The sequence below is a fragment of the Coptis chinensis genome, chromosome 2 (assembly GCF_015680905.1).
Source record: "Coptis chinensis isolate HL-2020 chromosome 2, ASM1568090v1, whole genome shotgun sequence".
Taxonomy (NCBI): Eukaryota; Viridiplantae; Streptophyta; class Magnoliopsida; order Ranunculales; family Ranunculaceae; genus Coptis; species Coptis chinensis.
The window spans coordinates 5561759-5576865 of record NC_141457.1 but is presented as its reverse complement, the minus strand read 5'-3'; the positions used below and the strand labels follow the sequence as shown (position 1 = coordinate 5576865).

General features: G+C 37.3%; 1 protein-coding gene, 1 long non-coding RNA gene and 1 pseudogene across 3 annotated transcripts; all 3 read right to left on the bottom strand.

Moving 5' to 3' along the window:
• Positions 1-4442: 4442 nt before the first annotated feature.
• LOC147514523 (uncharacterized) lies at positions 4443-6713 on the bottom strand. Its single transcript, XR_015208451.1, has 2 exons — positions 5457-6713; positions 4443-4826 (listed from the first exon to the last, which is right to left on the bottom strand). It is a non-coding gene; the product is annotated as an uncharacterized LOC147514523 (long non-coding RNA).
• On the bottom strand, positions 6714-8918 carry LOC147514522 (B3 domain-containing transcription factor VRN1-like). Its single transcript, XM_086583600.1, has 4 exons — positions 8616-8918; positions 8369-8532; positions 7124-7460; positions 6714-7035 (listed from the first exon to the last, which is right to left on the bottom strand). Exons 1-4 carry the CDS (start codon positions 8617-8619, stop codon positions 6800-6802), a joined length of 741 nt encoding a protein of 246 aa, XP_086439726.1. The 5' UTR covers positions 8620-8918; the 3' UTR covers positions 6714-6799.
• Positions 8919-9147: 229 nt separating this feature from the next.
• On the bottom strand, positions 9148-14375 carry LOC147514521 (bifunctional riboflavin kinase/FMN phosphatase-like; annotated as a pseudogene). The gene is made up of 10 exons (XR_015208433.1): positions 14276-14375; positions 14031-14183; positions 13805-13935; positions 13641-13710; positions 13483-13548; positions 10740-10896; positions 10548-10642; positions 9882-10033; positions 9699-9782; positions 9148-9611 (listed from the first exon to the last, which is right to left on the bottom strand). The product of XR_015208433.1 is annotated as a bifunctional riboflavin kinase/FMN phosphatase-like (transcript).
• Positions 14376-15107: the final 732 nt, after the last annotated feature.

Here is a 15107-nt window from a genome sequence, read left to right as displayed (position 1 = left end):
CATCGGTTTTGATGGGACAACATCTTCAACGGTTGGAAGAATTACCTTACCAATCAAATTAATGAACAAAGAAGTTGAGCTTGATTTCTTATTGATGGACTGTCGATCCCACTATAACGCAATTTTGGGCGAGATTGGATACATTCCATGGGGTCGTAGTCTCCACATTTCATCGGTGTGTCAAGTTCCCATTCTCGGGCATATTTGCAAGGTTAAGTAGTGACCAGTATCCGCCCATTCCCCGCATGACAAAGCAATGGATGACTATAAAAAAATCTGAAGTTCGAGGTAATACGATCCTTGCAAGTGCCCTGCCCAAGTTATTTTATTTCCTTAAGCGACCATCGACGCGGTTCCAGGTAGTCGCTGTATCTGTCACCTTCTTTCCACCTCACCAAGTCTGCGATCGTCATCGAGTTTTCTTCTCGAGTATTTTTCGCCCGTATAGTACGGTAGTTTCTACCTGAAAAAATAGAAAAGAAAAAACAACGGGTCAGATAGGTCAAAATTCGGGTCAGCTAGCTCACAAATCTGCCATGTTAACAAAGGGCAGGTATGGTGCCCCTCCTTTACTGGCGCTGGCGCTGCACCATATCATGTTTGTAGTATCAGTTTTTCAAATACATGCGCCATCAGTATCGCCTTCACCACTTTTCTTCTCATCAGCTCATGTCCGAATTCGATCCATACACCAACAGTGTTATGTCATATCCACATGATCCGTACAATGATTCCTGAGGAAGAAGTTCCACAGTTCAACGCCCATGCATAAAAATAAAAAAAAAACAGCATAACGCACAAAGAATGCTTACCGCGATATCCTCGGAATCCAAGCTGCGCTGACGGGTGACTATTCTGCGGGCGCCTTACAAAGCCCAGCATAGGTTTTCCATGGGCAGAGACGACATGGTCTTCCACCGAAAAAGTGATGGACGATGACCGTGTTAAGTTTGTTGGATCACTACATGCCGTAAGAAAGATTACGGTTTTATGATTGTTTGGCTATGGCGAAATCGTTTTACCGGTTTCTGAGGGGTACTTGTATAGGACGAAGCGGATTCAGCTGAAGAGCGATAAGGTAAACGATGGTTTGAGTTCAAGTTCCTTAAGAAATATGAAGACATGGTGCTGGGTTCTTGCTTGCCACACGTACTCAAGACAGCAGACATCATGAAAGAAGAAGATACAGCATATATTCCGGAAAGATAAGCACCTGACTTTTTTTACTAGCGAGCTTGCAGCCCTCTCAAGACTTCGTAACCCACACCTTGTTTCTCTGCTGGTTTACTCTTGTGAAAACAGCAACCCTTGTTTCGTCTGCTAGTACTGTTTTACTCCTAGATCTAGTTTGGTCTACGGATACGGTTTTATACTATTTCGTCGATAAGTTTTACGGGGTGGATTCTTATCTAACCTGGATTCTTATCTAGTTCGGGGTGAAATACAGTTTTAGTCGCCCCAGTATTCACTTTCGACTCCAACTCGTATTTTTATTCTTTTTTCTTCATATTCTTACTAAACTGCCCCTACGTTTAATTTTCAACGGTATAATCCAAGTATCGCTATTCCGTTGGCACGCTTCATCAAATTCAAATTTCGTGTTATCACGTGACGCGTTCGGTACATTTTCGCCACTCAATTTCTTTTGCAATTTTATTTATGTGCATATTTTATTTTTTCTGTACATTTTCGGCCATCTTTTTCTTTAACTTCGCCATTGCGTCCGCCTACATTTATTTGACATTATTATTTCGCTTCGCTAATTCACGAATTTTTCGATTGTCCATTTTCTTATCGTTTACGTTCACACGACACTTTGTTATACACTCCGCTTACTCTTTTATTATTTCAGTTTTCCTTGGTTTTTCTTCTCTTCTTTGCCATGTGAACTTTGTTCGCATGACAAAGAGGGGGCGGTGTTTCGACCCCCACCTACGTGGCAAACGTCCATTAGTAGGGGTCTCTATTTTATTCCTTTAATCAACAGGGCTAAAGCCCAATTCGCAATATCATGGATCAATGTACAAGCCCATTAACTCATATGTCTAAGGCTGAACCTTAGCCACATGGCTTGCCACTAATGTACATCGATTTATGTCCAGATTCATTTCTTATCAAAGAGATAATTATCATGGATATTCTATCACAATTACTCAAGCAACAAGATTACTTTAGCTACAAGGACTCTCTACTCTACCTATATAAATACCACATTATTTTTCATAAGGAACTACGTGGAAACTTGATCCCTAGATAATAGATCTTGGGTACATAGGCAGCCATTATTTGGTTCAGTTTCATCTCCCCCAACATCAAATTCCTCTGTTTCTTAGTGCGTTCTTTACCATTGCTCTCGTTGTGTTGAAGCAATTTACTGCCGAAACAAGTATCTTAGACTTGATATATACCAATATTTGTGGTCCATTTCCTACAGTTTCTTGGAATGGTCAACGGCATTTTATCATGTTTACAGACAACTATTATCGTTATGGGTATCTATACTTAATTCATGAAAAATCAGTCACCGGATGTATTTAAGGCCTATAAAGTCGGGTTGAATATCAACGTTCTAAGAAAATTAAATTTATAAGATCCGACCGTGGTGGTGAATAATACTATGGTAGGTAATGATGGAAAAGTCCAACATCCAGGACCATTTGCAAGATACTTGGAGGAATGTGGCAGCGTTCCTCAGTACACCATGTCAGGGACTCCACGTCAAAATGGTGTATCTGAGAGACGAAATCGGACTCTGAAAGACATGGTTAGGAGTATGATTTGTCATTCTACCTTACCAGAGTCTCTTTGGGGTGAAACCTTAAAGACTGCAGTATATATCCTTAACCGAGTACCTAGTAAAGCAGTAACTAAAACCCTGCTTCTTGCCTTGAGATGTAGAAGTGCTCCCTTTGCAGAACGTTATTGAGGTGCTGATGCATTGCAACTACCTTTGACAAAAGCAGAAACAAATTGAATGCAAGATACACTTTTAAATAAAAGGGTTAACCAATATTACCCCCCACTAGATGAGCCAATCAGTCACTGGATGTATTTAAGGCCTATAAAGCTGAAGTTGAATATCAATGTTCTAAGAAAATTAAATCTATAAGATCTGACTGTGGTGGTGAATACTATGGTAGGTACGATGGAAAAGTCCAACATCCAAGACCATTTGCAAGATACTTGGAGGAATGTGGCAGCGTTCCTCAGTACACCATGTCAGGGACTCCACGTCAAAATGGTGTATCTGAGAGACGAAATCGGACTCTGAAAGACATGGTTAGGAGTATGATTTGTCATTCTACCTTACCAGAGTCTCTTTGGGGTGAAACCTTAAAGACTGCAGTATATATCCTTAACCGAGTACCTAGTAAAGCAGTAACTAAAACCCTGCTTCTTGCCTTGAGATGTAGAAGTGCTCCCTTTGCAGAACGTTAATGAGGTGCTGATGCATTGCAACTACCTTTGACAAAAGCAGAAACAAATTGAATGCAAGATACACTTTTAAATAAAAGGGTTAACCAATATTACCCCCCACTAGATGAGCCAATTAGGATCTCCTAATAAATACACACAAAAAAAAAAATCAAATTGGGTTGACTGATTTTTTTTTTTTTTGTGTATTTAGGAGGGAGACCCTAATTTCCCATCTAGTGGGGGGAAATCCTAATTGGCTCATCTAAGGGGTAACACTAGTTCACCCTAAATAAAATAGGAAGTTTGGGAAATCCAAGCTTTATAAAGTTACATAACTCTCTTACCCTCTCATCATCCAACTCACAGGATTTGGACATTGATTGTGATTTGTATCTTTTATAGATCAACCACCTAAAAATAACTATAACCTTGGACTTAATCACATTTTTCTGTTGTGTGATAGTAAATCAGTAGAGCAAAGTCCCACTTGAAATATTTTGTGTGCAATTTTAGTCTTTTTTCCTCCAGGATATCTACCAACCACAATGGTGGCAAACGGGCAATGTGGCATATAGAGATCATACTTCATTTGAAGAATCTCGTAATCCATCTGTGGATTTTATGTACATTGGGGGACCTGCTATTGTAGTATTTGTCACTATTGTGATAGATATCACCTCTCTCAATCCAAATATTCCAATGAAGTTGTACACATAATTTGTTCCACATTTCGGTTTTATTGGCAAATTTCGAGGTGGTTTGCACTTTGCACAATCAATTTGTACCTGCAAAGTGAACAGTATGTATACATTCAAATTATGGCTAAGTACACAATTATGGCTAAGTACACAATTCTCTCAATATGATACGTCAGGCCAAGTGGCCTTTCAAAGTTGTGTATCAAAATGTGCTAGGTTGACTTAAACAGTCCTATGAGCAATTCAGCCACTGTGCGGCTGTGCCTACCTGGATGATTGTACAAATGATACGATTTTATGACAATATTGTAACAACTAAACAGATAACAAGAGGCCAATAAAATCAAATATCAGCTGGGGAACAGTGTCTCCTACATTCAAAGGACAAGTAAAATGTCGTAGAAATTAAATACTTCAACAAGTGCCATAATTAACATACAGAAAAGTTGCACTGTGCCATCATCAGTCTTCAAGTTCATGACAAACATAAACTCTGAACACACCAGCATTCTTCTTAATCAGCTCAAACACACAAAGATCTCCTTCTTTCATATTAGTTTCTCTCATGACTTCAGACCAACCCTGGCTGAACCTACACCTGCCTTCGCCAAAAATGCACTTAATTTCCCATTCCCGTTCATCTGAAAGTTTCAATGTAACATAATTGAACATCCCCCTCAGATATTTCCTGGTAAAGTGTTTAGGGAGTGGCTGCAAAAACAGAAGCCAACATACAATTTTGGTTGTCAAGATGATGGAACTTTTCAGAGCAAATACAAATAAAAAATGGCAGCATAAGTCCCTTACATCTAGATTACTTACTGATAATTAGGAGTTATCCTAAAGACAATGCCAATGTAAACTTTACAAACTAGTCATTAAAAACGATGTACCGCTAATAATATATACAATAATTGTTCGGGCCCTGTCTCCAGTAGAATGGACTGCTTACAGGTTACTTCTATTTGGTGAGGGAAAACCTATTGATTGGCAAAAAGGAGTAACTGGTATTTTTGGATGATTATATGATGAGAAGTGAGAAAGTTTGTAAATGATTAGAGATTTCATTTCCACACTTACATACTGCTTTGTATACTATTTAGTGGTAATGACAATGTTGAAAACTGTCCTGAAGAACAAAAGGAAATTCATGCCATCCAGACATCCAGTGATGCTTCACAAAAAATGCAGAGTTTATCCAAAACACATTTCCTAAAGTCATTTTCCGCACCAAAAACCAAACAGAGAACACAACATGATGGAACACATAAATTTCTAACAATCGTTCCTAGTGGAGTACTTTGTATTACTATAGAGTTTTTGTGATAAGAGAACGCTCACCAAAAAACCATGCTTCACATATTGCGATTTCATAGCAACTTCGAAGGAAGGATGTTTAAGCTTCAAGGCTTTTGATGCTTCCATTGCTATATCTTTTCCTTTGGGAGGCACAAAAGCCTCAGCACGTAAATGTCGTTCATGAATGGGCAGAACTTTCATGTTTTTTGTTGTTGGTCACACATCTTCACATTTTGAGACGATGTGAACTTTCAGCAGTGCATCCTCAATCAGTTCAAATTCACAAATATCCCCTTCTTCAAGGTTGTTTCCTTTTACTTAACTTTGGCCAACCTTTACAGATATGAATGATCGTACAGTTAAAACTGATCCATCCAACAACCCACCTACCCCATCTGCCGACTTAAGTGTTAAACTCCTCGAGCCATTTTAGATATCTGCTGAAAAATCTTAATGGCACTGGCTGCAAAACAAAAAACTTAGTATGCAATTTATAATATTACATAAGAGCATGTATAAGACGGAATTCAAGTTTTGAGGGCTCAGCTAATTAGTTTTGGGTTTAACTAGTATTAACCCCCCACTAGATGAGCATTTATAATATCACATAAAGACCTTTTCCTTGCAATATCAGGATGAATTCAAATAGTCCTTAGAACACCCTCCTGGCTCACTTAAGGGTAAGATCTGTCTAATGCTAAAACAAACCTAAAATTCCCAAATTATTTAAAATAGGTGTTGTGATGGAGTCATTTTCAACAAAGAGTTAAATTCCTGGTACATGCAGTTTTGGGGCATCCTACCATCTGCTAGTATCGTATAACAGCAATATAAAGACCAGCACAGTAAAGATTTATGATATATGAAAAGATATGAGGTTTTGAACCCTTTTGTGAACCATATGCTTATAACTCCATAGTTCATACTATTTTTTCCAGTGGTAGGCAATTATTGACTATCAAAAGTAACAAATAAGGGTATAAATGGGACATCTGCCTGTTAAGATGAAGCTTATAAGTCACTTAAATAGTTACGAAAGGTTTAGTGCCGTTACATTGTTGTGTACTTGTGTTGGTGAAGTTATAGAAGGGATTCACGGTTTCACCTTTAACTGAAGCTACTAGCTAGTCATACTATATAGAACGTTACTACCAAGGTTAAATGAACTCTATCAGTTCATTACTTCATTATACAGATGTAATTTAATTTAACACCCCAACCTTCTTCTTGGGTTATCACCATATACTATAAATGATAATGAAGTTGTGTGAATAATGAAGTTGTGTGATTAACTTGAGTGGGAGATGTGTTTTCCAAAATCAGGATTAACCCTGATTTGCTGAACTGCTGATTGACTGTCGTATCTTCTATGTACTTGCACAAAGCTATTGGGATAAGAGCAAGCTCACCAAATAACGACCACTTCCATTCACATAGGATGATCGCATAACAACTCTGAAGGAAGGGTGCTTAGGTTCCAAAGCACTTTGTAGTCCAGTCGCTCTGTTTTTCACTTGGGCTTCACCAGTCAATCTCCTTGCGACAGTTGCTCTAGTATACGAATGTCTTTTCCCTGATGGCTTATCAGCTAGTTCTTCTAATGAGTTATCTCCATCTTTATCTAGTCATTGAATGAAGATTTTGAAGTAATTAAGTACAATGGAAAAACATGAAAAAATAAAGTATCATATCTATGCTGAAAAACTTACTAATAGAGAAACCTAACATTCCAGGTCTTGCCTCTTCAGTTTCTTTGCCACTATTGGGTTCTTCAAGATAATCAATATAACGTGAATAACAAATCTCACAGGCAGTCGTGTCAAATATAGAGACGCGAAAATCAGAATTTTCATTGTATCTGAAAACTAAAAAATGCCCAGTGGCTATAGAGTAATGCTCAACGAATTCCTGCCAACCATTATGGAATACAATGCGGCAACCACTTTGCCTCAACTCCACATGCCACCTTTTACCATCAGGAACCTTAAGCACTGCAACATCATGCAATTCATCACCAAACTTCCGCACGAACTTCATGGGAAGCATCTGCAGTGATGCCAACATAAAACAATAAGTAGAAGAATTGTAGGCATGAGTTCGACATGATGTAAGAACTACAATCTTTATAGTTGTCAGTGCATGAACAGAAAGCATTTTGTTAAAATCATCTCTTTATGAAGGATCAAGTAGTCCTATACTCCTATCTATTGCGCTTGTATAATGTTCGCATTAAAGCATAAAGTAGCATGAACAGTTGAATGCCATGTTGTTGAAAGGCTTTTAGTCTGGGCGGAAGATCCAACTCTGGATTAATTCCTTGTGTGGATTTTACTAAAGTGAGAGACTATTATATACATAAACCAGTGATTCGCAAAACCAGATATAAAGATGGCGACCAGGGTTGCTATATGCAATGTGATTTTGTTGTTTCCAAGTCATTTCAGAAATCTCTAGTTAGTCCATGTCAATTGTCAAGTTACATTTCTTCTGTATAGGAAATTTCCTAACCACACTGAAATACAACGGTCTGAAGGAGGTAAAAGCTTTAGTGTGACACTTGTTAGCCGGAATTATGATTTTAAAGCAAAATTTCCACCATAAATCTGAACTACATAGCCATATTAGGCCATATCTGTAATGGAATTTATACCAAAACACAAACAGTAAACTAAAAACATAGATCTATCTACTGTAACAAAAGATATAAAAATAGTAAAAGCTTCTCTATAGTTATTAGTCGATAGTGATATGAATAGACAAACAGTTCTCAGTAACATGTGCAAAACTGCAAATGAACCGTGTAGTTGAAAATTAAACAGAGAAACATCAAAACATTCCTTCCACTCACAGTGGCTCCAAACACACATTTAAGGACTCAAAATTTTAAACTTTAGCATTAACCAATTTCCAAATAAGATAAAAAGAAAGAGAGGCAAGAAAAGAAAAGCTCTTACAAGGCCTTGTTCAAGCATAAGAGATGTGTGAACGATCCTACAGAATCCAAAACTCTTCATCTTCTTCACTTGCAAACTCGAGCCTTGTTGAGCATTAGCACCTAAGCTTCCCTGTCGACGGTAAGGACCACGCATTGTCGAAAGTTGGTGGAGGGGCAGCTGGTCTGGTTCAAGGTTTTGCACAGCACAAATGGTGAGTGAAGAGAAAATAAACTAGTGAAGTGAAGTTAAAACTTCAAACACATACTCATAATTTGGTCTGTTTTTTTCTTCTTTTTGTAGTTGAAGTTTGAAGTTTTGAACCCATGTACTCATAACTGTGTTTCTTGTACTGTCTTCTTTTTCTTTAAGAATAGTACATGGTGTAGTTGAAGTTTTCAGCAGCTGCATGGCTGAACGTAAATGGATGGAGTTATGAAAGATTGAAAGAGACACATGAGCGAATATAGGAAGTTAGTAAACAAGGCTTGAAAACCAACATCAACTAAGGCTACTCTTGAAGAGGAGGAAACTTAAAACACTAGAGGTGTCGCTCTCTCTCATCTTTATGTTTTATACTTTTACAAGGGATTGGGCAAATACCCATAGGACAAAGAACTTACTCTTAACAGGAATTATTGATATCTTTCTGTAATAAATAACTCGCTAGTTTTTTATCGAGTCCACTGAAAGGAAAATCTGTAAAGAAGAGAACCAGGAGCATCACCTGTTACTTTACAATCCTATAAAGTTGATCTTAGTTAAAAAGAGAAATATGCGAATGTGGTCGTTCACATGGATTAAAACAAATATGATGATAAATTAATTAATAATAATAATACTCATACAGTCATCGATGATAAATTTTCTGTCTCTGTAACCAGGTGAAGTTCTCACTCACTATTTTCTTCTATGTAATGTACTGTATCTTGTGCTTTGCAATTTTCTCTCAATAAAGTCTACTTATCAAAAAAAAAAAAAACTCATACAGTCATCGAAATGTCGAATATCAGTCGGTATACACAACATTGAGGAGTTGAAAAATATTATACAAGACGAATCAAATCGTAATTTAGATTTGCTACAGAAAATCAGTAAAATGTTAGGTTTCTTTATTGATGTGATGTCCGTTTAACTGCAATGAGCTTGTCAAATATGGATCATTCTTGTAGTGCGCATACATAGGAAGATCAAGAGCATTTTCTGCAAACTTCCTGTCTTCATGAATCTTTGCTATCAGACTTTCTAGGGATGAAAAGTTGGTCTGTCCAATTCAAACAAAAACAATCCCAGTAAACAACAGAACAACAAGAACTTTGACATGATTAAGTAAAAATATATGTTAACCTACCTCCGGTCGTATATAGCCAACAATAGCAAGCCGTAATTCCTCCCCATAGAAATCCTCACCGAAATCATGAAGCAACCAGGGCTCCTGAAATCAAACACAAATTCAAGGATGCCGAGGAAGATGGAAAGAATTAGCCAATGAGCACACATGGCAACCAATTAACGGTTAAAGAAGAAAACTCACTATTGTCTTCTCGGTGTTGTTGAAGTACGGATTCCAACCAATGCTCATGACCATCTTGTGCACACCCCTGCTTAGCTAATCCAGCCCAACCAAAGTACACCGGGAGGGATGTTCTGAAAGGATGTTTGAGTAACCCTCCGTAGATAAATTAGCTGAAATAAGTAAGGTTTGTGAGATCTACTTGAAAACCAGATTAATTGGCTAAAACTTAGAATTAGAATATAAGATGCAAGTTCCTCATGTCTCTAACACTAACACTAACAGTAAAGACAAATGGATTAAGTGCTTAAACCCATTATTAGGGTATGTTAAATAATAAATACACTAAATGACACACTACTCGAGGTCCCGTCAGTAAGTTGGTGGATCCCAGGTTTTACGGAATGAAATTTTCTTAGTACTCATTATTTAACAAGTAACATTAGATAACATCAAAATATTGAGTAGAAAATTCTCTTTATTTCTCCGCTCGTTGGAGAGAGCATTCCCTATTTTGTGCTGAAAAGCATAATGCGAGTTACTCCTAATAATCAGGAAATATGATATTCATCTATTAGTGGAACTGACTCCCTCATAACTAAGGACTGTGATTATAATGATGAAAATTACTTCAGCCAATTCCATTAGCAAACAGCTGTAACCAATATCAGTTATGTTGTAACACACCTGTGGGTATTCCAAGTACCTTGGAGCCCGACCAAAACCCTTGATGACAGGGCCTCCAATATGCCATGGTTCAATAGGTAAAGTACCCTCTATCCCTGCAATTACGTGTCAACATCTATAATCAGAACGATTGACCAAATAGTTTTCCAAGGTAAAATTTACAAGGAGTTAAAGAAGGTTTGAGGGTAATACAATCTTGGAATGGTGGTAGTCCCCACTTTTCAGGTTGGAAATCTAACAAGGAGTTGATCACTTCATCAGCAGACTTGTAAAGATTGGATTGCTTCGAAGAGACGGTACAGCAATCACTGTCATCATATGAGCAGCCTTACCAGCTGTAACACCTGGTCTGTTACAAGTTGTACCACAGCTCAGTCCATGGAATAATAGTGTACAAAAAGTGTAATACAACTATATCACAAGCATTGCCCAAAATGTCACCACATACATTTAAAAATTGAGAATAGTACAGCTACAACATAGAGTACTAAACAACATTATATGTACATATGTGCAGCTGACTCCAACAACAACTACAATCACGCTCCACATAATTCAGTAAGCCTCTCCCCTCCCCCCAAACCACGGTATATTAGTTAAATTCATACAACTCGAAGACTATTAAGTGATGCTCTATACAGAACAAGACAGCTCCCAACAATTCAAATAAAAAAAAGACTGGGAACCAATGAATCAGAATTAACAAATTCAGGGATCTTACAAACAATGTTCTGAATTCGAAGAAAAAGCTTGCAAGACCTGAACTACTCTAAGGGCTGGTCAAAATCTGCCACAACAGACACTTAGTTTTTCTAATCCCTCATTTTTCAATGGCGGAGGCCGTCAAGGAAATCAATTGGTATAGAAGTGAAATCAACTTCACTAAAAATCAACACTGGTACCCATGTTAAACCTCCTTACCTCGAAAAAGCACGGGATGTTTGAGTTTCCCGGAACATCAAATGTTTCAAATCTGCAAGGATTTAATGTGAAACCTGAAGTTTACAAGTAATACTTTGATCGATTATTTTAATCTGACTGACACATTTATATTCACTACATTGAATACCTTAGCAGTCACAACATTCTTTGTCTAACCAAAAGTTAGATGGAAGAATTAGATATTCTTCACCATCAATTACTTGTGACTCTACTATTAAGGAACGCGTTTTTTTTATATATTTATTTTACTTTACTGTTTTATTATCTTATTACTATTGTTATAATAATAATAATAAAATAATAATAATTATTATTATTACCATTAATTGTGATATTTAGACACTTCAATCTAGCATATACATACAATTCACTCCCTACCTACAAAGGGGCAGAAGCTCAGTTGTCTGGGGAAGGCAAGGAGCTAGGCTTGACTAGCGCACTGTGGCACCTTTGACAACAAGTAGCAAAAGTTTTCATTAAACTTGGTGCCTTAAGTGCCTTGGCTGGGCTGGCGCCTTTGACAGCATAGGGATGAAGGTTATTAAGAATCCTAAGTGACCTTCAAGTCTCCAACAAAGGACTGCGCTATTTACACCAGATAGTGCAATTGAATGAGCACCTAAGCAGTCATCCTTGTACAGTTGTCTACCAGAGTTAGGCTGCTGATTCTTGGTGTACTCAAGCACTACCAATACTTGGATCTATCACTATGGTCAGGCAGCTGAAATCCTTGCTAACATATTGCATATCTAGTCCTTGCACCAACTCGGTTGTGACTGCTACTGCACTACTCATTGATTGATTTACAGTTTGATAAACCAGTAATATTTTTCTCTAAACTTTTAATGCATAATATATTGGCTATAAGTTACCAAGAGACTATTTTTTTTTTGTTAAGTAAATTTTGAATTTGACTTGATTTCTCTTCTTCTGTAGGATGAAAAGCAATTTTTTCTGTAATTCTATAGACCCTATCTTCCGGAGTAGTTTACTAACAAGTAAATGATATTGCACTGATGAATGAACTGAAGAAGACTCTAAGCCTTCCATTGGACTTTTAATCACAGACAAACTGCTGTGAGGGAAGGTGTTCTATGTTAGTATTTTATAATGATATAGTCTGAGTCTTGAACAGAATAAATGATAAGAGTATTACCGATAGACTTTCAGGTTCTTCTCAAAATTCCATTGATTGGCAACTTTAGAGTCTGAAGGGGACACAAATATCTGGTGGATTTTCAAGTTTAAGAGGTTTAACTCGACTGCAAGTGTTGATACTTAGTGACAGCAATCTATACCAGCCAATTTCTTCAATGGGTTTCTGTTAAACAAATAGTTAAGCTCGAGATCTACGGACAACAAGTTAAAATAATAGAAACTCTACATAGCAAACAGCTATGTTTTCAGCTGAACTTTACTTTAGCCCAGCCTCAAAGGTATAATAACACGTCACAATTCATGACGACCATGGAACAACCAGAAATGTACACTTCAAGGTTAATTCAAAAGGTAGTTTCAATTGCTAAGGAGGCTTTAATAGGTGCAGTGACGGGTCAGTTTTGCTGGAAAAAAACACTGGATCATTAGGAAGAACAATAACCTCATTGGAACTTGAAGGATACTATTTGAACTAGATATAACAAGCATCATAGAGACAACTGTGTTTTAATCATCGAAATTGATTAAAAACAAACTGCAGAGTCTGTAAAAGACTAATATCCAAGCCACCGGGAGGACTACATCTGGCAGATAGCATTCGGGGTATGAACTCCATGTTCAAAAAACTTAATTTTACACTAGTAGTAAGAAAATAAAATAATAGAACAATATTAACAATCGAGAGAATTTCTCCCACTCAAGCAAGCATTCACAATAAAATGCTTCCATTCATACAAACATTTCCATGAAGTAGTAGATATTTCAAATTTGGGCTTGAAGTGAAACTTGACAGTAATGAGAATTAGCACCAGAGGGAAAACGGATAGCCACTTACAGTGAGTCCTCAATGACAAGGCAACTAGACGCTTCCACATTTAACCTTTTAGCTGCTTCAAGGAATCTTAAACAGACAAAAGCACACAAAATTAGATCTTCATAAGAAAACATACCTCCTATATTTAAAAATGAGAACTATTTCGTATTGCATCTCACATTTCAGGAGATGGCTTCCCAATAGTCACTTCATCAGCACCAATGATGACAGAGAAAGATTCTTTCCAACCTAAAAGGGGATACAACACCGCGAAAACTCAAAATATGAAAAACAACAGACTAACTAACTTTCACAAATGCACACGCTTCTCAAAGAATCATACCCAGATGGTAAGATATTTTGGTTTCTACCGACGCCCTTGGAGAATTGGATGCCAAGGCAATTGGCACTCCATGACCATTCAAATGTTTAACTAATCGATTACCACCAGGAAGAGCCTTAATATTGCACCACCTGTACTGCAAATGCATTACACCCTATTAAAACACCAATACAATAAACGCCAACTTAACATTCTAACATCAATAAAAAGTGTATAGAATATTAACTTATCAGAAAACAACGGGGTAAGTCATAATCATGTACAATAGCAGTAGCAGCTTCAAAAGGTGTCTTGCCCACTACTTTATAAGCTACTCTTCCATCCCATTTTTTTCCATACTTTCCTAAAAACACTTTCAAAACTTCATTCACTATACCATCTGTCATCATCATATTACAAGAAATAAATAATTAGACTTATAATAACATTTTTTTTTTCTCAATGAAATGATTATATGAAAAGTTAACTGACCCGTATTAAGCAGTGTACCATCTAAATCAAGGATGACACATGACATAAACTTCTTCAATGACACGGTTGTTGTTGTTGTAGACATTTTATGACAAAATATAAAAATATAGAGAATGAAATTCAATTGAAGAGAATATGATTTGGGCCCAAACATCGGTTGAACATTCGGCCTTTGAAGAAACTTGCTGTTATGGTCCGGAGGCCCGGGACATCACTAGTGGTCCATACTCCATAGTAATACGGAGAATTGGCCCATAGGACAGAATCAAGTTGTAGCTCGTTTACTTTTCAATTTTGCTTTTTGACCACCCCCAGTACACTCACATTTTATGTTAAGACTAACATAAGAAATTTAATTTATTTCATGTTGTACACGTGCACAGTGGTGTTTGTAAGTTTGTTGGACACATGCATACACCTGTGATAGTAGTGTTTGTGGTCATGTGCGATTGTGAGAGCGATCTGGTTTGTTAGGGATAGCCAAGTCTTTTCACTCTAATTTTTACTTCTTTTAGTTAAAATTAGAGATAGGATTGAATCGGTAGAGGGAAAACTTGCCTCCAAAAATGTTTGACCTCGGGTTGACCGAGGGTTTTTCGCTTTTTATTTGCGATATATCTCTCCTCCACGATGGCTAATCTACCTTTTGGTATCGGTGGGGGTCGAAATCAACTAAATTATGGAAGTAATAATAGAGCTTCTTCATCGGCAACGGGGGAGAAGGATGACAACGCTTCGACAAAGACACTAAACCAAGGTGTTACCACTAATGAGGTGCAAGGTAAGAAATCTTATGATGCTGCTGCCAGACCAAAATATGGTCGTAATGTGG